The following is a 23,138-nucleotide window of genomic DNA, read 5'->3' on the forward strand; positions in this document are numbered from 1 at the left end:
ATTAAATAAATAAATTCTAAAATGCACAAATTAATTCAAGAAGAATTAAGATTTAAACATAGGCTAGGATGATGCGGGGAGGGTTAGCGGTAGAAACATGTAAAATGTATCCGGCATATGTAGTGGTAGGGTGATGCAATTGCATCCTGTTAGAACCTGAGTCTCTAGCAGAGGTATGCACCCTGTACAAGCAGGGATCACAATCCTAGTCAGGGTAAATTACAACACAACCTAAATTATCCTCTCTCACCCTCTGGTAGCTTGGCACAGAGCAGGTAGGCTTTACTTAGAAGGCCATGTGTAATGTATTTGTGCAATATCTCAATCACTAACACAGTGAAAACGCCACAAAAAAGTACTCCACACCAGTTTAGAAAAATAGATAATATTTATCTAAATAAAACAAGCTAAAAACAACAAAGATCCAATATACACAGCTCAAGATATCACTTTTTAGAGGTTTAAGTAAGTCTTAATCCATAGGAATCAATGGATGTATTTTTTTTGCACAAAGTACCTGGGATGCGTCAAAAATAACAATGCTGTGGGTCTCAGAGTAGGTGATGCGCCGGAAAGCAAAGTGATGCGTCGATTTCCGAACACTCAGTCTCGGTTCCTTACTGCGGTGGGGCTTGATGACAAATTGGCACCCAGGGACGATGGGTAGAAAATCTTGACTCACTGTGATGATGGAAGCGCAGTGAAACAGGTGCTGCGTCGCTTCTGCAGGTGCTGCTTAGATTTTTAAGCTGCAGGACAGGCGTTAATTCGATTTTTCAGCCACAGCGCATTGAGGCATTGATTTTCTCCTTGAGGGGAAGTCTTTGATGGCTGTGAGACTTTTTAACAGGAGGCAAGCTGACAAGCCCTTGGAGATCACTTGTGGTGGGAAGGCAGAGCCCTTCTAGCAGAGTCAGGGAGCAGCAGGCAGGAGGGCAACAATCAGGAGAGCAGTCCTTCCAGTAAAGCAGACCAGATGAGTCCTTTGGGCAGGGTCCAGTTGTAGGTCCAGAAGTGTCTGATTTTAGGGGGGGTCACAGACCCAGTATATATACCCAATTGTGCCTTTGACATGGAGGCGACTTGATAGCGTAGTTTTGAAGCGCACCAGTTCCCCTTTCAACCCAGTCCTGTCTGCCAGGAGATCTTTGGGGTTTATCAGTCCTTTGTCTTGGGTCAGGCCACTAGCCTTTGAAGTGTAAGTGAGAGCCCTCTCCGCCCTTTCTGCCCAGGAAGACCTATCAGTATGCAGATGAATGCTGATGCAGGTGAGTGTCCTGTGTTTATGGCTGTCTAGGTGGAATGCACAACAGGAGTTGTCAATCAGCACAGACCAGACGTGGATTGCAGACTGGCTGTAAGGCACAGAGAGCAGTAAGTGCAGTGAAAACGACGTTTAAAATGCCACGCTCAAGTGGCAGTGAAACTGCACATCAGGCTTTGCAATGGCAGGCCTGAGACATGGTTAAGGGGCTACTTATGTCGATGGCACAATCAGTGGAGCAGGTCCACTGGTAGCATTTAACTTACAGGCCTTGTGCACATATAGTGCACTTTACTAGGGACTTACAGGTCAATTAAGTATGCAAGTTGTGTTTGAGCCAATGTTACCATGTTTAGGGGAAGGAGCACAAGCACTTTAGCACTGGACATCAGTGGTAAAGTGCACAGAATCCTAAAACCCTCAAAAACAAGATCAGAAAAATGGAGGGAGGTCGCCAGAAAGCTGAGGGAAGACAACCATAAGGCTGTCGGGTCCAACCCACAACCTGTGCAGATATTGTCAGCTCTTCTATTGGGCAACATACCGTGCAGTGTAATTAAAGTTGTCACTTTTAACATCTTAATGCATTCTCATACTTAGAACATACATTTGATGTAAACCAGACACCTCTCCGTACATTTCCATGTTGAAGAAAAAGACTGAAGTATGGGGATACCTTTGGTGAGTATTGAGGTACGCCCTGCTGAAGAGGGTGTGGATGGCGCTTTTGTTTTTATCCCCTCAAACAGGGCACAGATCATGATGGGGAGAAATGTCCGAACTGAAGTGGTTTGGACGCGTCCTATAAGATAAAGTCCCTAGCGCGCTATATGGCACCCTTTGAGGCTTTTCCCACTTCATCATACAGATGTGACTTGGGAGTCTGCGTATCAACAGCAGAGACTAATATTTTGTCTTCATAGCACCCTGTTATTGCCGGTCCATATTCTCAGTTTGAGACTGGTATAGATAGTATTTCACTAGCAACCACTGGTATAGTTTTCTGCCAGGTAGTTGTAAATAATTCTTTACAGTTGGTTGAAGACAGCCAGTGCTAACTGGATCGTCTGAAGAAATCATGAGATTTCTGTAAGCCTTCTAATAACTTTTATTGGATGGGTGTAATTAAGAGTAAATATCTCTGTGATCCAAAAACGGAGTCCTGCTGTGTTCGTAGTGGTCTTCATACGAAGTCTGAATGTGGCAGAGGGGGTTTGAAAAGAAGGGCTTCAGATTTTCCTTTGTTGATTTTAAACCCAGCGACACTTTGGTATGTCTTCCCTCCCTCCAGGAGGTGTAGGATAAAATGCTCTATATCTAGCAGTGTTACCTTGATATATTCACCGAGCATTGTAAGATTAGATTTGATACTCATTTGATCTCTCCCTTCCGCACTGCAATCGCCAATGGCTGTATTGCCAGAGCAAGCAAAAGAGGGAAAGTGGACAGCCCTGCCTCGTTCCCTCTTCAGTTTTTGTGGGAGGATGAAACACCATTGACCCTTAAATGACTGGTCATTCGCCAACAACAATCTCTCAAACGGTTGCCCAAATCCTGTGTTTTCCAGTGTTTGTTCCAAGTAAGTCCAGTACACTCAGTCAAACTCCAGCATTCAGTGATGGCATCAGGACATTACAGTGCTTCGTCCGATTGTGTTCCGTTTCTAAGTGTTATCTCCACACTATTTATTGGGAAAGAAACTGGATTGATCTACTATTATACAGTGGAGGAGGGTGCCCAATCTTACTGCTAAAATGCTTATGTACTATTTTGCTTCCACATTTAGGAGCGATATTGTATTGGCCTGTGATATCCAGGAGATGCTGGCACCTTGCCCAATTTTGGGATCACCATTGTTCTAGTTTTTGATATAACTTTTGATACAATACTCAACTAACTAAATATGTTACCCAGGTCTTCCAGGGTGGGACCTAAAATGTTACAGTAGTGCTTGTAGACTGATTTTCTGCTGCATACTGATGGGCTCATTAAAGGCCTTGCTCAAAGATTCTGGCCTATTGTAGAGTTTCCATTTTTGAGAGATATAATAAGCAGCACCTTGAACGTGTGGCTGCATTTTTACATTATTCCATAAATGTTTATTTAAGAAAAATAAACTAGAAATTGAAACGTTGTAGTAGTCGTAGACTGGACTAGTCAGTCGGCTAGAAACAAGGAGGAGCTGTGTTCCTCACACAGGAGGTGTGGGGAGATGGACAAGGGACAGTGAAAGAGATGTTGAGCGAGAGAGAATAGGAAGGGGAAAGAAATAAAAGAAAAGGAAGTGAGGTCATGGTAACAAAAGGTATAAATAAGAGGAGAGGCACCATAGTATAAATAGGTTTGCTAGGGAGAGCGTATCAAGAGTCATGTGCAATGTGAGGCCCTTATAAGTTTTTTTTAGCCAAGGTATTTTGGTTTGTTTGTCATCCTCCAACATCCTCTTATGGCTTAAGCAATATCTATCATGATAAGTAATGGCCCTGAAAGCTGACATGATTATTTAATATTTGCTTACCTGTAGTCCTTTGCATGATCAGCCATTTTAAAGCAAAAATACGTAATTATTTATATGTTATTGTGCATTGCCCTATGTGTGGGCACGGTTATATTTGTTTTACAATCTTTCGGATCTGCCACACTTGCAGCAAAATAGTATATAACAAAGAAGGTAATAAACCAAGGGTGGTGGCCTGGATGAATGCTTCCACGCAAAGAACAGGAAACGCATGCTTTCTGTAGTTGTTGTGTTTTCCATCCATACATAAGAGAAGGACTCCGATTATAATTATGGTTATCAGTTGATTAAGGATCAGAGGTACATGTATCTTGCACTATTCTAGATACCACATTAGGGTGATTTATTCATATAATAGAGGCATTTCTACTTGAGGTATGTATTCTCAGGTATGTTTAGAACAGATGATCTTGCCAAAACTGTAGAAACTGATTGCTGTGTGGTTGGGTGAACTATTGTAAGTTGGTTGTTCCTGTGTCTTATGATTTGTGGTAACAAAATAATGAGAGAGGGACCGGGAGATTTAGAGGTCCAGTGTACGGCCTCCCAAAATAGACATTATAAATCAAAAGGTACACTGTTCCTATTGAAAATGAACTATAGAGTGAAAGGAATGTCTCCAGGAGCAAGAACCCTCATGCATCACAGTGGATGACTGGCTTCATCATTGGGAAAGCTCCTCGTTAGGCCGGTACTGCAATGCCTAACGGGCTCCCCCAGAGGGGGTGCTCTTAACCGGTGTGCTCAAATAGTAGCACTTTCAAAACATTGAATTGGTTTGAGTGGGTGCCCAATAGGGAATACCCATATGTCAATGGAGTGAAAGAGAAAAGTTAAAATTGGTTCATCACCAGTGATTGTCAATCATAGTTTTAATCTGTTTTATCTGATGAAGACCAAGGTTAAAAACAAAATCAGAGAGTAGTGGGTGATAAATAATGATCACCTACTCCCAAAAAAGAGGATAGACAATCTATGGTATCTCTCTATAGCAGGTCTACATGTTTCGCGTCCAAATGGTCCAATCGGATCCCATGACGCTTCCTCAGGTTCTACATGGCCACAAGTCTGCGGGGTAGGTTAATTAGCCTGCTAAACAAGGAACCACAAAATAAAAGTTCCTTTTTCCTGACTTGTGATCCTTTAAGAACGCTATCCTGAAATTGGGGATGGGTGAACTTTTTTGCACAAGTAGAACTAAGTAAGTGACTACTTATCTTTAGATACCACTGAGTATTTGTTCTAATATTTGTGGAGTAGACTTTCTTCTTTTTTCGGTCCTGAGGAAGCGTCATCATCAGATAAAACAGATTAAAACTATGATTGACAATCACTGGTGATGAACCAATTTTAACTTTTCTCTTTCACTCCATTGACATATGGGTATTCCCTATTGGGCACCCACTCAAACCAATTCAATGTTTTGAAAGTGCTACTATTTGAGCACACCGGTTAAGAGCACCCCCTCTGGGGGAGCCCGTTAGGCATTGCAGTACCGGCCTAATGAGGAGCTTTCCCAATGATGAAGCCAGTCATCCACTGTGATGCATGAGGGTTCTTGCTCCTGGAGACATTCCTTTCACTCTATAGTTCATTTTCAATAGGAACAGTGTACCTTTTGATTTATAATTTTGATTTATTATGATTTGTGGTAACATGGCAGATTATAGTCTTCAATTGTTTAAGCACTAACCTTTTTTGTTTGTATTACAGCTCACGAAGGCCCATCGACAAGGTCATATGGAGAAAGTGGACTGGTTGGACAGGCTGACCTTTAGAGAAATCGAAATGATCAACGAGGTGCGTCATTGTTCATCTTGTGTCTCTGATCAGTGGCTTGGGAACTTAGCTTTTTTTTTCAGTTCCTTGAAGACTTCTGTTCTATTGAATACAGGAATGGGAAGTCTTGAAACCTTAACACTGTATCTCAGATGCCCTCTGAAGCTACATCAAAGTCAATACATTTGAAAAGTCACTCCACTGACATGTTTTTTAATTTAAATTCTCATTTGAGACATATTTTCAGTGTTGCAACAAAGGTGCTATGTAGAACATGCGTTGCAAATGCCAGCCATGTATATTCCCATGTATATTGCTCCCTTGATACCTCAAATGTGTCTGTTTACTGATTATAAAATCTTTATGAAATGCTTTATGCTTAACCTCAGGCTTATATTACTCACCTGGTTCACTTAGAGATTTTTAAATTGCTAAAACCGTTAATTGTAAACATCGCATTTGATACACAAAGGGAGGGGTTTCTGAGTGTGGTACTTCAGAAGTCAGTGTGGAAGGCATTTGTTGTAAAATGTTGTTTATGGCCTGCAACTGGAATAGATATTAAACTACAAAGGACTACATGATTAGGTACTAAAGTGCAAGGAATACAAGTAATCTAGAACGCTGGGCTGTTGCACATGGTATGAGATTTATCACAGCACATAGATTATGTTAAATGATTCAATTTTAACACTTTAAGTTTTTTTTTTTTTTTTTTTTTTTAGTCCATACGTATGCAAACAGTGTTTTATTTAAATATTATTTCTAATGGCTATTGGGGCTTGGTGGCTTTTTGTATGGATCTTCTCCGAAACACCAGACTAGATGTGGAAAATGTCTCTGAAGTAGCATTTTACCCTCGCTAGGTTGAGATGAAATGCATTATCGGTGCAGTGACATTTCCCCATTGGAAGTGATGTTGCGAGTACATTTGAGGTATATTTTTTTAGCTCTTTTTCCTTTGACTTCTTTCCAAAACATAAGACATTATGCCTCACCCGCAGTTCCCTTGATTGAAACTTTTGATAGCTGTTGAAAACTAATGTCAGAGACAAACGCTCATAAGTTCCACGGTTCCGCTGCGCTGACCATTGCTTACAATTATATTTCAACAATGTTGATGGATTCTACTTTGACTTTGGTGACTTCTGCTTTAATTTTGAGGCTGTCTGAGCCCATATCCTTTACTTCTACCCACACTTCTTCTCCAATTATTACTGATTCAACTGCATTCACTTTGGCAGCGGCACCAGTTGTATCCCTGGCTTTGCCAACATTGGTCCTGATACCGTTAGCGGATCTTATTCTCATCGCTGTCTGAAAAAAGTTGTCCAAGTGTTTGAAATAATTTTTCTTTCACCACATCTCGAAAGTATCAAGACCAGTATTCAGACACAAATACATGACCTGTTTGGACCTGGCCTTAATGGCCTGGAATGCAGTAGTTTAAGAATCCCTCTAGGCGACAAGAGTGATATTGGCAAAAATACTTTGCTTCCTCTGATGCATACATTCATCAGGCTTCCAGAGATTTTCTAGCATTTGAGTTGCTTGCCTACCTTCCATTATGTGGAATTTTGGTATGAAGGGTCAGTTTCTGCTGAAGAAGCTCATTTCTAGGCTGTTATTCATTGTGTAGTGGAAACCCAGAAGAGCCGTATGCACAGAGACTGCTTTATATACAGAAATACAAAAATATTCAGCCTTTTAGTGAAGCCTTATTCCCTTACACCAACGAAGCTTGGGACAAGCATCAGTCCACCATTGTGATATCACAATTCATTCCCTTGTAGCTGCTCTTTCTGTCCTCACTTCCAACTCCAGGAAAATTGACCGTTTAGTTCATCATCTGCAGTTTTCTAGAAGAATACCTTCTCTTTTGCACTACCTGAAAGCGAGCCCAAGAAACCAGATGTACTTGGAAGAAAATAATTTGCCTTGGGCGTTTACCTCTGTGGGTTATGAATGCAAGGTGTCATAGCCGGAGCATATGGCCACAGACAATTGTAATGGATGCCTCCTCCTCTGTTTAGGAGCTCATTTGCAGGACTTGGGTATCAATGGTCTTTGGTCACAGGAGAGGCAGCTGCACATCAGTCATTTTAAATTTTAAGTTGAAACGTTTACTTTCAAATATAGCAATAAGTGCAGTTGAATTAAACTGATATAGAATTAAGATTACAGCATTTGCCAGTGATGTTGCAGTCCCAAAATTTGACTAAATATTTCAAAAACTCAAATACTAGAAAACTATGGTATAGGCATGAATGATCTTCATATGGTTATGAATGCAGTTTATTTATGGGTTAGTTTGCTAAAGTAGGCTAGGTGGTAGAATTGAATTCTGAAACAATAATAAGAAATTACATAGGTAAGATGGTCATTGTATCCGAATTTTGGTATACTTTGCTGCTAAATAGGTTATTTAGAAGAGCCTGTTTTTCTGCCTATTACCAGTCTCAAACTCATTTTTATATATCAAAGATTTGCAGTGAAATGATGCATAACAGTGAGAGGCTTCTGCTGTCACTCATTGGATGGATCAACATTAGGATAATCATTGTATTTACATTTTGATATTCTTTGCTGCTAGATAGGCTATTTAGAGCAGCTTTACCTTTTGCTCGTAAACAGCCCCAAACTTTTGATTAAACTTTAAACCTAAAGTTTTATTTGGGAGTTACAAGAGGGCTCTACCTGTCATCAAATATTTGTAAATCTTGCATGTAAGAAGGGGTTGGCCTTTGCCTGATTTTGCTTATATTTTTGCTTATGTTTTTGACTAGTCATGGGTAAGTCGTGGTAACCTTAACCAGGGCCGTTGCCGATGGTGCGGCACCACCCATATGTGTCAGGTAGTGGTATCATTAGTGCTTGTTTTTAAATTTAGTGCCCGCCGGATATTCAAACTGTTACATTAAAGAGCGTGTTACATTAATGATCTTGCAGTCAAGATTACAGATATGGTGGCCTGGTATAAGGCATTTAAGGTCACAAGATATTACTGTTTTATACCTTTGTGGAGCAATTCCTTTATCCCCAACATGTTGCAGGATCAAGTGTGTTGCACATGGGATGTCTGAAGGTCTTGTCAAGGCGAGCCACTTTTTAAATCATGTATTGCAGTCATTCTCCGACATCCACGATGTACCAAGAACTATTTTTCTAGAATTATCTGAGGATGTTGGGCTTTCAACAAGTTTTGGGGGCCTAATGTTAACCTGATGAAATTCCCTTAATGCTTTTACTGATAGCTGGACACTCTGATGTCATGTTTACAGAGATATGCAATTATTCTTACAAAGATCCCCTGATGATGAGGGTATGACCAATTCCCAGGGGCGTCTCTAGACCACCTACACCGGGTTAACATTTAAACGTTTTAAGCAGACTGTGAATTAAATATTACAATGGACTGTTGAAGGGGCAGTAGAAACACCAAGTTCTCCTGCAGTCTCTCAGATATTTCTTTTCTTTTTCTCTCCATATCTTTCTGAAACATTCATACCTCATCTCTTTCCTCTTCTACACTGTCTTCTCACTCTCCCCTGCACAAACTTCCTTACATCTGGTTCTTTTTAGGACCTCTACCCACAATACACTGACTCACCTGTAAGCTTTCCATTTTCTTTAACTAGCTCTGTCAATTGTTAGACAGCTGTGTACCTCCCTTACAGGCTTTCACCTATAGCCATAATTACAACTCACTAACTTGACCATTGCTCTTTGCTCTCTGTAGAGAGGCCAAGGATTGAATAAACATGTATTCTGCACCCCTTCATGACCCACCGACAAGTACTGTGAGAAATTCTCACTGCTTTTGGCATGAACTCAACAGGCTGTCAATCATGGCCCACCCACAACCTGAATACACATAGCTATGTAGAGGCACTCTTTTCACACTACGCAGCATATATATTGAATATTCTGTTACATTAAAAAATGACTGATAAACAACATGCTCGAAAACTTTGTTATACCTGACATTATTGGCGTGGTATTCCCTCAAACCTTTTGCCTTTACGCCGCCTATCTTGTTTTTGTTGGCTTTAGGACTCTGTGCACTTGATCTCTCCTTCAAACTTGGTAAAATTGACCTAAACCTAATTGGCACATTTAACTTACTTGTTAGTCCCTAGTAAATGATACTGCATGTGCAAAGGGCCTATAAATTCACTATCTCCGGTTCTATTGATTGGATTTTTGTCGTTCTAGTATCATTTTATTTATTACTCTATTTTTTTTTTATTGGTTTAGGATTTTTTTATGTGGTTTTGTCACGTTATTTCTGATTATGTACTGCATAAATACTTGATACATTGCCTCTACGTTAAGACTGACAGCTCTTCTGCAAGTTGAACACTGGTTTATTTAGTTACTTTTTTGGTTCACCCTGACAAGGATTGTGATAGTTGCCTGAGTGGGTCTTCCTCCCACCTCTATCAATAAGCCAATTTCTTACAAAAGTAAGTACAATAAATAAAATACAATGTAAACAGGAAGAACATCGTTCTTACTAGGCTGAGAGGACAGTGTCTGTTTTTGCAGGTTGTGGCTGTAACTGGTGATGGGGCACAAGCGAGAGCAGGTGCCAGGACATTTGCACATGGGACACCAGCCCCACCTGTACCTCTCCGCAAGACTCCCCACTCAGTTTGAGGCCACTACTACTTCCTGGGTCATAAAGTTAAATAAGAATGTGGTTATGAGAAATTGGGTTGGTGGTTGAATAGGGAATGTCTCCTGTTCAAGTAACAGCCACAATCCCTGTCAGGGCGAACCACCAAAGTCAGTAAATTAAACTGTGACCGGGCCCAATCCACTTTTGTTTAATCAACCTAGTGATCCATCTCAGTCAGCTGTATTTTTCTACTCTCACCCTGACTCGCACAACTAGATGTCAGCGGTTGGCGCTGTGATCTTTTAGGTGCTAGTTTTTACCTTAAGCTTTAAAAAATCATAACTCCTGGTCTGCTGATTGGATTTTTGTCATATTGGTGTCAAATAATTTATTAAAATGTACTCACTTTTTCTGAATTGGGGTGGTTTTTTTTGTGTTGTGTTGTGTTTTTAGTTTATCGCTGTTTGTTACACATTGCCTCTAAGTTAAGCCTGACCCTTTTGTGCCAGACTACCAGAGGGTTAAGCACAGGTTAATTTAGCGACTTTTGTGATTCACCCTGAAAGAGATTGTAGCTGTTGCTTCAGCAGTGTTAACACCCTACTCAACCAACAACCCAGTTTCTCACAGTCAGGAATAAGAATATTACGCCATTGAGCAATTTATTACCAATTAATTTGAAAGATTTTGAACCTTTGAACTGTCAGTTGTTTAGAAGGTGGAAAAAGGATTTGATTTGGAAGTTGATGCAGTGATATTGGGATGCAACGTGTTAATTCCATAAAAGAAAACATGGAGTGACAATGCAGCGTCTATATTCTAAAGATATGTGCTGTTATTCACGTGTTGTTGAAGAAAGACTATGGTCTTGACGTGTCCTCGACTTGTTAGTTACTGGAAAGAAGTGTTTTTGAACAGTTGCTTGTAGACAGGCAGATATACTGATGAAGTTAGGTAATACTTTTATTGGTGGTGCACTTATATGTAGCAGTCAGGACCAGCATGTTTTCCAAAACTTTTGTAACCACAAAAACATTCTTTGTCCAAAGGTAAGTTGAGTATTGTATTGATGCTAGAGCTTGGATGCTATTGGGTGAATGATGCAGTACACTTGAATGGGTAGCATAGTATGTTAAGGGGTTTTATTACAGCAGTCCATTGTTTTATAATGGCATGGAACTTCATTGGTAGGCTATAGCGAAAAATGAATGTATTGTGTTAAGGTTACTTACCTTATAGTTGCTGATTTTAGGTGTGGAATAGTGTGGGTATCACAGGGTTTGATTGAAAGGGGATGGTTGTATGAACTAAATGAGTTTCCTATTGAGTTACATTTAAAAGGGGTATATTATTTTGTGCCATGAATAGAATTTCTATTGCTGTGATTGACCAAGATATTTTGTATTACCCCACATGCATTGCACTTAATACAATGTTAATTATCATATATATTAATAGGTACACAAATTAGGTTGATATTTGTAACCTGGCCCTTCCCTTTTATACCAGTGTATTATTTATATTGTGATCATATTAAGAAACATATATTTGTATTTAATATCACTTGTACCTTGGTATGTAACATTAAGTACACAAAAAACAAAATTGGTGAGTGAGAAATGAGCCCCCTCACCTTCCCAAATGAGCATATATACTAACAAAAAGTATATCACCACAATCTTACATAGTGTCAGTACCTAACTCCACTGTAATTCTATTTTTCCAATATTCAAACACATTTGTTTATTGTTATAAACACCCTTCACCCACCAGCCTAGTTGGTGGCATGCTTCATCATAGGGGTCCCACCGGAGGCGCCTAGCATATCAAGGGTGTGCTTCATCGCCTGATTACAGCGGAACAGATTTCTTTGTTTTTGTGGACTGTACTCAGGAAACAGAAAAGTGCATTAAAATCGTCTTCGGGGTTCCCATCTGGTTTATTATAATTTTGATATCCCTAGACAAGATTAAAAACATTGATGAATGTGTTGAGAGTTACTAATGTGCTCTCACATCTTTAGCTTTAATCAATATTGGTTGACATGTTTCAGCCATATCCTCCTGGTTGCCCACTAAGTGTCAATCTGGCTCTCTTCAGGACCTAGAACACATGCTCACTAAGACGTGCGGAAAAACTCAATCTGTAATTTACAGTTTTTACTGTGCTATTATTTCATTTGAGAACTTAGTGGTTGATAGATTACTGCCTCATGGAGTACCTGTGGGGGGCGGTTAAGGGAACCCTGTAGTCACACATTCATCAAGGGTGGTTGCCCCCTAGTGCACCTATTTGGTTCCCTGGACCTCTAGATAAACAAATGTGTTTGAATATTGGAAAACTAGAAGGCTAGAGGTACTGACACTAAGATTGTGGTGACATACTTGCTTCTCTTGTAGGGGATTTCCATGTATAGTCATAAGCGTTTAATAGTTCCGCCTGCCTGCAGGGACCCCGGAGCACTTTTTCAAATATCACTTCTTAAGTGTTCATGTTTGCCTTACTTTACGAAGGCCTGCAAAGTTACTTAAGAATGTCCATATGCAGCCTAAAAGAAAGGCAACAGTGTCCAAAATTCTTCATCCAGTTTGCTTTAAAAAGGACAAAGTTAAGACTAATGCATGAATGAGTGGAAAATTTAGCAGAAAAAATCCTTCCCAAACCTTTTTGTAATGCAAAACAATGATGGAGTGCAGGGTAGTGTAGCTCATAGGCTGTTATTATAAAAGAAGAAAAAGGAGACTGTGACTTTAAGAACAGCCAGTCCCCCAGTATCCCATAGTCCTAGAGAGAGGCAGTTACCTCAGTTCTTTTTGTAGGCAGTCCTAGCTGAGAGTAATGATATACCGGAGATATTATTTTGTCTACTCCACCGGGGAGGAGGGAGGGTTGCCTATGACTATCATGGAAATATCCCTATGAGATTACTAGAGATACAGGTAAGAAACAATTCCTTCTTTTGTAGGGGATTTCCATGTATAGTCATAAGCATTGAATAGAATAGCAAGCCCATCCCATAAACAGCGAAGGAGTAGACAGAACAATAATGAAATACGCTATGAAGCAAGGAGGTTCCTGAGAGGAACAAAATTATAATTGTAAGGTACACTGTTCTAAAGATAAAGTGCTGAAAAAGACACAGGGCAACTGATGGTCAGGAGCTAGAGCCCTCACACACCCAATAGGATGTCAAGCTTCATCACTGGGCAAGCTCCTCGTCAGACCGGCGCTGCAATGTCTGACGGGCCACCCCTTGTAAAGGTGGTGGTTCTTAACCGAAGATCTTATGCCAATAATGGTCAGACCTGTGATGAACACAAACTGTAGGTGTATGCAGGAGAGAAGAAAAAAGAAAGAAAATAAAATTGGCTCAGAACCATAACCATCATATTTACTAATTCAGAAGTAGGTTAAAGCCAAGATTAAAAAAAAAAGGGGGAGTACTTATGGAGATAATCCTCAGCTGCACTCCGGTAAAGGATAGTGGGCCATGCCCCAAAACCTATGATGCTAGGTCCTGAGAGAAGCCGGTCCTACTTAAGCATCTATCCTGCCATCATAGTCAAGACAGTAATGTTTACTGAATGTATGGACAGACCTCCAGATCGCAGCTCTACAGATGTCTGCTAAGGGAACATTCCTCATCAAGGCAGTCATGGCAGACTTGCCTCAGGTAGAATGTGCTCTTGGTCTGCCAGCTAGGGTTTTGTTAGCTAGTTGGTAGCAAAATAGAATACAGGAGACAATCCATCCAGAGATTGATTGTTTGGAGGTGGCCAGACGGGTGTGAACTGGGCTGTAATTAACAAACAGTTGTGGAGATTTTTGAATAGATCTGGTTTTATCGAAGTAGAATTTTAAAACCCTCTTTACGTCTCGAGAGTGGAGAGCCCTCTTTGCTGGGGTAGATGGGTTTTGAAAGAAAGTTGGCAAGGAAATCGACTGGTTGACATGAAAATCAGAGATAACCTTGGGCAGGAATTTAGGATGTGTTCGCATCACTACCTTGGAAGAGTGGAATACTGTGTGCGGCTCGTGAGCACAGAGAGCCTGAATCTCGCTAACCGTGCGTGTTGCTGTAAGTGCCACAAGAAAAGCAATTTTCCAAGTTAGGTGTTGGAGAGATGCCTTGTGTATGGGCCCAAATTGCATGAGGTGCGAAAGGACCACATTAAGCTCCCATGGGAGAGAAGGGCGCCTAACTGGAGGAAAGACCTTCTTTAACCCTTCTAGGAAATCTTTGATGACTAGTATCCTAAAGAAAGAGGCTTGCAAAGGACCTTTCCTGTATACAGTTAGAGCTGCCAGATGGACCCTAATTGAAGAGAGTTGCAGACCAGATTTATCTACGTGTAACAAGTATGGAAGAATGACATCTTCCTGGCAAGAGGAACACCAGATGCAGAATCTCTTCCATTTGACAGAATATGCCATACGGGTGGATGGTCGTTTCGCCTCTTTTAGGATTTCCATACAATCCTGTGGAAGATTTAGGTGTCCATACTGTACTAACTCAGGAGCCATGCTGCCAAACTCAAGGATCAGAGATTGGGGTGTCTCATCTGTCCTCCAGATTTCGTTAGGAGGTCTGTCCTGCATGGCAGCCTGAGATGTGGTCGGAGCGACTGGTGAAGGAGATCCTGGATCCACCACTGCCTCGGCCACTCTGGTGCAATGAGGATCATTCTGGCTAAAATCATTGAGAGTTTGAGAAAGACTGCTGGGATCAGGGGAATTGGTGGAAAGGTGTATAGAAATTTGTTGGACCAGTCTATCCACATAGCATTCACTAACGATTCTGGATGGTAAAACCTGGCAGTGAAGTTGCAGCATTTTCTGTTTTCCTCTGTGGCGAAAAGGTCGATAGAAGGTGTGCCCCACAAATGGAAGATATCTTGAACGACATCTTCGTTCAGCACCCACTCATGGTTCTTTTCGAGAACTCTGCTGAGGGCATACGCTTGTACATTCTGAGCACCTGGAAGACGAGTAGATACTATCTTCAACCTCCTGGCTAGGCGCCAGTGCCATATCGTCTGGGCCTCTTGAGACAAGACCCTGGATTTGGTTCTCCCCTGCTTGTTCAGGTAATACACGGTGGTAGTATTGTCTGTCTGGACAAGCAGAGTGTTGGTGTTGAAGGACGGGAGAAATGCCTTGAGAGCTAGGTGCACTGCACAGAGCTCAAGTAGATTGATATAGTATGTTGTCTCCTTAGGAGGCCAGAGGCCTTGTGTTTGTAGGTGACCCATACGGGCTCCTCATCTGAGGAGAGAGGCATCTGTCAAGATAGTCTGTGATGGAGGCTGTGGAAGGAAAGGCATCCCTTATAGAAGATTAGTTGGAGAACACCACCAATCAATCAATCAATCATTAACATTTATAAAGCGCGCTACTCACCCGTGCGGGTCTCAAGGCGCTAGGGGAAAGGGGGGGGGTTACTGCTGCTCGAAAAGCCAGGTTTTTAGGAGTCTCCGGAATGCGGAGTGGTCCTGGGTGGTCCTAAGGCTGGTGGGGAGGGAGTTCCAGGTCTTGGCTGCCAGGAAGGAGAAAGACCTCCCACCCGCCGTGGAGCGGCGGATGCGAGGGACGGCAGCGAGCGCGAGGCCAGAGGAACGGAGGAGGCGGGTGGGGACGTAGAAGCTGAGGCGTCGGTTGAGGTATTCCGGTCCCTTGTTGTGGAGGGCTTTGTGTGCGTGGGTGAGAAGTCGAAAGGTGATCCTTTTGCTCACTGGGAGCCAATGCAGGTGTCTCAGGTGTGCGGAGATGTGGCTGTTGCGGGGTACGTCGAGGATGAGGCAGGCCGAGGCGTTTTGAATGCGTTGCAGGCGTTTTTGGAGTTTGGCGGTGGTCCCAGCGTAGAGGGTGTTGCCGTAGTCCAGGCGGTTCGTGATGAGGGCGTGGGTCACGGTTTTTCTAGTGTCTGCGGGGATCCAGCGGACAATCTTGCGGAGCATGCGGAGGGTGAGGAAGCAGGCGGAAGACACGGCTTTGATTTATTGGTCATGGTGAGAAGAGGGTCCAAGATGAAGCCGAGGTTGCAGGCGTGGTCTGCGGGGGTCGGTGCGGTGCCGAGGGCCGTGGGCCACAAGGAGTCGTCCCAAGTGGATGGGGTGTTGCCGAGGATGAGGACTTCGGTTTTGTCAGAGTTCAGCTTTAGGCGGCTGAGCCTCATCCAATCTATGACGTCCTTCATACCCTCTTGTAGGTTGGTCTTGGCGCTGGCGGGGTCCTTGGTGAGGGAGAGTATAAGTTGGGTGTCGTCGGCATAGGAGCTGATGATGATGTCGTGCTTGCGTACGATGTCGGCGAGGGGGCTCATGTAGACATTGAAGAGTGTCGGGCTGAGCGATGAGCCTTGAGGTACGCCGCAGATGATCTCGGTGGGGTCTGAGCGAAACGGTGGGAGGTAAACTCTTTGGGAACGGTTTGAGAGGAAGGAGGCGATCCAGTCCAGAGCTTGACCTTGGATCCCGGTGGAGCGGAGGCGGGTGATTAGGGTGCGGTGACAGATGGTGTTGAAGGCAGCCGAGAGGTCGAGGAGGATGAGGGCGACTGTTTCACCGTTGTCCATCAGGGTTCTGATGTCGTCTGTGACTGAGATGAGGGCGGTTTCTGTGCTGTGGTTGGTTCGGAATCTGGTTTGTGAAGGGACGAGCAGGTTGTTGTTTTCCAGGAAGGTGGTCAGCTGTTTGTTGACGGTCTTCTCTATTACCTTGGCTGGGAAGGGCAGGAGAGAGATGGGGTGGAAGTTTTTCAGGTCGCTCGGGTCAGCCGTAGGTTTCTTTAGTAGGGCGTTGACTTCGGCGTGTTTCCAGCATTCGGGGAAGGTAGCAGAAGAAAAAGAAGAGTTGATGACGGCCTGGAGGTGCGGGGCGATGATGTCGTCGGCTTTATTAAAGATGAAGTGAGGGCAGGGGTCCGAAGGGGCGCCGGAGTGGATAGAGTTCATGATGGATTTGGTTTCTTCAGTGTTGATGTGGGTCCAGTCGTTGAGTGTGATGGCCGGGGGTGCGGGTTCGGTGAGGGATCTGACTGCGTGGGTGGACAGAAAGATTCTGTCTTCCCAGTTTCCAGACAGTTGATTCCATTGGTCCTCCAGGCGCTCCTGAAGAGGTCGCATGTGAAGGCGAGCGTTGGGTGTCAGAAAGATGCAGGAGGCCATGGAGCCTAGAAGTGAGGAGACTGTGCACACTGTTGGGCTATGCATAGTTTTGAGTGCACAACACGTCTGCAGAATGGATAAGCGTTGTTCCTCCGAAGGACACACTTTTGCCTGTAGAGTGTCTGTGGTAGCTCCTAAGTAGTGCAACTTCTGGACAGGAACTGTTTTGGACTTGAGAAAGCTGACATGAAGCCCTAGCCGATAAAGGAGATCGCATGTCCATTTGAAATGCAGTTAGGCTTCTGCACAGGTGGATGCCTTGATTAGCCAGTCGTCCAGATATGGGTAGATGAAGATTTGGTGCCTTTGAAGATGTGCTGCCACCCCAGCCGTGCACTTGGAGAAAGTGGTAGGACGGTGTATTGGAAGTGATCTTGTCACACAACAAATCACAGGAACTTCTGATGCTTTTTTACGATGGAGATATGAAAGTAGGCATCGTGTAGGTCTACTGAGAAAAGGCAGTCCCCTTGGTGCATCTGGGGGTATATTTGGTGTAAAGCCAGCATCCTGGGTCTGTGGCATGTCATCAACGGATGTATAATGGAACAACGCATGCACGAACTACGCATGCCTGAACAATGCGGTCGAGACAACAACTGTGTTGTTTAAACGCATGCCTTTGCAGCGATTGTTTTCATTGTAGAAGCATGCCTAGTAAAGGTATGTGTGGGAATGGCATGCGTGGATCTAGCATGCCCTCCACCGCCCTAAAAACATAACTACCCCGAACCCTCCACCCGCCCTAAACACATATCTACCCCGCCCCCCCACTTGCCATAAAAACATTACTACCCCAACACCTCCACCCACCCTAAAAACATATCAACCCTGCCCTAAAAACACATCAACCCTGCCCTTAAAACACAAGTAAACACAAGTACCCCGACCCCACCACCTGCCCTAAAAACACTACTACCCCAAAAAAACATAGCTACTCTGCCTCCTCACCCGCCCTGAAAACAAAAGTACCCCGACCCCCCCACCACCGGCCCTAAAAACACTACTACCCGACCCCTCCCTACCCACCCTATAAACATAACTACCCTGACCCGCCCTAAAAACATAACTACCCCGCCCGCCCTAAAAACATAACTACCCTGCCCCACCCCCTAAAAACACAAGTACCCCACCTCCCCACCCACCCTAAAAACACAAGTACCCTGACCCCTGCCCACCTGCTCTAAAAACATAACTATCCCGACCCCCCACCCATCCTAAAAACATAAGTACCCCACCTGCCCTAAAACACTATTACCCCGACCCCACTACCACCCGCCCTAAAAACATAACTACCCCGACCACCTGCCCTAAAAACATAACTACCCCGACCACCTGCCCTAAAAACATAACTACCCTGCCCCCACCCTCCCTAAAAACACAAGTACCCCGACCCTCCCACCCGCCCTAACAATACTACTATCCCGCCCCCACTCGTCCTAAAAACATAACTACCCCGCCCCACACCCGCCCTAAAAAGCACTACTGACCCGCCCCTTACCACCCTCCCAAAAAACATAATACCCGACCCAAAAGAATAAATACCCTGACCCCCCACTAAAAGAATAACTACCCGACCCCCCACCACCGCCCTAAAAACATAACTAATTTCACCCCCCCACCCGCCCTAAAAAACATAACTACCCCGACCCCGCCTTATAGAAGAAAAAAAAAAAACTCTACCCCCCCCTCTTAAAACTTACCTCCAACCCTGCCCCAGCCCCACTTATTTGACCGCGTCCTCCCCTGATGCACTCTCCCTTTTTTCTCTGCTTTAACCATGCATGTGCGATGTTGAGCACATGTGTGGTTCAGGCGAGAAAATGGGAGTCGTTGTTCTGGTAAGCGTGATAAACAACAGTGTTGTTCCGGACTCATTGTTCCGGGTGTTTCCCGTCATCAACCCCTTTGGATGAACGGCTAATTCTCCCACTCTATATGTCCTTTTGCAGCCTTTTAAGGGCAGAGTTATGAAACTTTGGATGATTTGGGACACTGGCTTTCTAACATTGGCAATTGAACCAGAGCATGTTATACCAACTGCTGCTACTTTAACATGAAAATAGTTCCTTCAAAGGTTAGTTTTTAAAACCCCTATTTTGTCTCTGATTTTCATTTTAAATTGCACTTTGCATTCTTTCATCTTTGAGTGGTTTAAGTAGCAGTTCGTGCATCTAGTGTGTTTCTGTTCCTCATCAGAGTGCTGTTTCTCTTGCTTCTCCTTGTTTCAGAGTTTATGCAGTATTTCTTCATATCAGAGGTCATTCGTCTGACCTCAAGCAGATATATAGAGGCGGCAGTTGGCTTGCCAAAGGCACACCTAGACTTAAATATTGTTGATAAATGATGCCCCAAGTCAGAACAGTGGGTACAATAAGAGCACTTTTTTGAAGTCCACTAGAGAAGTTTTTCTAAGGTGAGAGACATTTGTAATCCAATATGGTATACATAATCAGCCTTCTCTGAAGCAAAGGGATTCTTGTGTTAAGAGCTCTAACTTAAAAACTCCTCTCACAGTAAATTGTTCAAACAGTGGCTTCTGCTCTGGTACCGTAATTAATCACACTGCATACGTAAAGCTTTATTGGGAAATTAGGAAATTGAAATTTGAGAAAGCCTGGGATTTTGTAGCTCGGACTAAAACATGGCTGCCCTAATCCTTCTCCTGCATTGCAGTTGCCCTATTAATAGGTTATATTATTTGTTGTAAAGAAGGTACTGTTTTAGGAGGTGGTATTGTAATTGTTTTCAAAGAAAATCTAAAGGTATGGTATCCAGAGCTATTGTGCACGGATCCTCCACTCATACTGCCTCTTCGGGTGGATCTTCTGTCGCAGCAACAGGGGACGGTTCTCCACCCGAACCTGTCCAATCTCCGCCTTCATTTGTGGAGATTGAGCGGCGACAGTTGACGACATTTGATCTTCCACCCAAAGTCTGTGATGTTATCTTGGCAGCCAGGTGTCCCTCCACTAAAACTGTATATGCCTGTCGTTGGCATAAATTTGTGGCATGACGTACCAACAAATCTGTTGATCCCCTCTCTGCCCCTCCATCTGAGGTTCTTTTGTTCATTCTTTTTTTGGCCCAGCAGGGCTCTGCTTTGGGCACCTTAAAGGGTATTTATCTGCCATTTCGGCCTTTCTTAGGCTACCTCATCAGCCCTCACTCTTTAAATCTCCTATTGTGAATAGATTCCTTAAAGGTCTCACCAATTTATTTCCTCCCACTCCATTTATTATGCCTCAGTGGGACCTCAGTCTTGTCCTTACATACTTAATGTGTACTCACTTTGAGCCGATGCACAACTGCCCTTTATGGCTCCTCACTTTCAAGACTGTCTTTCTTGTTGCCATCACTTCTTCACGCAGAGTGAGTGAGCTCCAAGCCCTTTCTTCCAAGCCTCCATTCTTATCTGTGCACCCTGACAAAGTGGTGTTGCCCACTAAGGCTTCCTTCCTTCCCAAAGTTGTTATGCCTTTTCATGTAGGCCAGTCCATCACCTTGCCTACTTTTTACACCCCCCCCCCACATCCTTCCCATGAGGAGGAGAAACTCCACCGTTTGGCCCCAAAAAGAGCATTGGCGTTTCTATCTTAATTGTACTAAAGATTTCTGAGTGGACAAGCAACTCTTTGTCGGGTATGTGGGTGTGAAGAAAGGGAAGGTGGTGCAAAAACATACCATCGCTCGATAGGTACTTTTTTGCATCAAGATGTGCTACGCTTTGGCCAAGAAGCAACCCCCTCAGGGCTTACGTGCTCATTCCAAGAGCGATTGCTGCTTCCACTGCGTTCGCACGCGGAGTACATGTCCTGGATATCTGCCAAGCAGCTATGTGGGCATCCCTGCACATGTTTGCTAAACACTACTGCCTGGACAGTCAGGTCCGTCAGGACGGCTACTTTGGTCGTTTGGTCCTGCAGGACTTTCTAGTATGATCTTGGTTCGCAGCCCACCTCAGAGGATGGCATTGCTTGGGTATCTATTCTAAGGTAAGGAATCTGCAACTAGAAGCCTCTATCAGATGTACAAGTCACTTACCTTCGGTAAAAATATATCTGGTAGAGACATATTCTAGTTGCAGATTCCTTACCGACCCACTCATCCTCCCCGCTTGCGAACTGATTTCTAGAAACAAGGAGCCCCCCTTCAGGTCCTTAGCTCTGGCGCACCATTCTCAGGGTTATTAGCGGCTCTGCGATTTGGCGTGGAAAGTCGTTAAAAGAAACTGACGTCACAGCGCTGAGGTGGCGTCTATGTACTACTCCCGACAGCATCATGGCGACTACAACGCCAATGACGCCTGCGGAGTCGACCAACGCCATTTACCGACACGCAAGGGTATTGCTCGAAGGAAAAATCTCCGGATCCAGTCTGATGCCTGGGGGAAAATTCTAAGGTAAGGAATCTGCAACTAGAATGTGATATTTCATTACCAAAGGTAAGTAACTTGTACTACAAGGATAAAAGAAGTAGGCATCAGTGGTACATTACTTTAGTGGTTCATTTCCTTTCTTGATTGCAGGCCTCAAAGGGTAACAGCATCTAACTTTTTTCTGAGAACTTTCTATTCACATCCCTCTAGGTTATGTTGCTATTTGACGGATGCTTAGTATTGGGTGGTATGGAAAATCCTCTTTTTCCAAGTGGTTATCACAGATCTTTTGCATTTTTTTGGACTTGATGTTAATGTTAATTTACTGGTATTATGACTGCTGTTCAGTGCCGCCATGCGTGTGCATGTTTGTGCTGTCTCTCTCACCCTTAAATGGTTACTGTAAAATTGATTCTCTGGCAGGACTGGAGCCTCAGATTATGCTCTTCTTTCTTCACTTTATTTAACAGCAGCATTACTCAAGAACAAACTACCTTTCCCAATAACCTTAGGGGAAAGCGGAACAGATCAACCAATCATTGATGAGTCTTCATAATATAGTCCCTCGACACTGATCATACTCCCTCTTCCTTCTCTGCTCCAGAAGGCAGAAGTTAAGTGTCTTGATACTCTAGATTGTGCTATTTGACAGCATTTTTGGCCTAATATGTGTATGATATTGTTTATGCTTAACCTGAAAGATATTCCTTTCCAGTTGACCGCAGGAGCCATCTCCAACGCTCTTCACGCAGTGTGTTTTTTAAGTATCAGGGCCTCATGGCGGAGGTGGTGACCGCCGGCCACTAGAGGGCGCTCGCAGAACAACTAAATGCTCTTCCGGCTCCGTGAGCGTTGTGCTCTTTGTCTGCATCGGAGAAGCTGCCCAACTTATCTTGGAGACTTGGCCACAATCCTTAGCCCCAACATCCAATTCAAATGGTGACCCGGGCCCTTCCAGGCTGTGGCACCCTTCCACAGATGACTCTGTAGGTCCCCGTGCGGGACAGGGCTCTCAAGATAATCTGGTGGTGGATATGTTGGATCCGGATGACTTGCTGCACCCGAGGTGCTCAATGTGGTCCCCCCAGTGACATGGTGGCAACGTATGTGGCTAGCAGTCTACGCAGACACCTGGACAAGAAGGCCCGTGCCCTTCTTCGGGCGGAGTGTCCCCATCCCTCTTTGGATGGCAAGGTGACCCTAACGCCTGAAATAGATCAAAGGATGAATACTTTTATGGTGAAATATATAATAGGGCCCCTTACAAGGGCATCGACCGCTCCTGGCTGTCATGCCAAGATAAATTGGCCCAAGGGTGATCATCCTCCTAGGAAAATGTCAATCGCACGTTGTTAATGGAGCGGAGGTGTTCACTACTTGTCAAAGTGCACCCGAAGTTGGGGGATCTAGTCT

The 23,138-nt window shown here is 43.8% G+C and overlaps 1 protein-coding gene across 1 annotated transcript in view; it reads left to right on the plus strand.

The window, feature by feature from the left end:
* The window catches only part of PIK3C3 (phosphatidylinositol 3-kinase catalytic subunit type 3), a 699,052-nt gene that overhangs the window by 109,804 nt on the left and 566,110 nt on the right, over positions 1-23,138 (plus strand). Inside the window, exon 5 of the mRNA XM_069218786.1 lies at positions 5,496-5,582. Within this exon, the coding sequence (XP_069074887.1) occupies positions 5,496-5,582 (87 nt within the window). The remainder of the gene's footprint in view (positions 1-5,495; positions 5,583-23,138) is intronic.

Source organism: Pleurodeles waltl, chromosome 1_1 (assembly GCF_031143425.1).
Source record: "Pleurodeles waltl isolate 20211129_DDA chromosome 1_1, aPleWal1.hap1.20221129, whole genome shotgun sequence".
NCBI lineage: Eukaryota > Metazoa > Chordata > Amphibia > Caudata > Salamandridae > Pleurodeles > Pleurodeles waltl.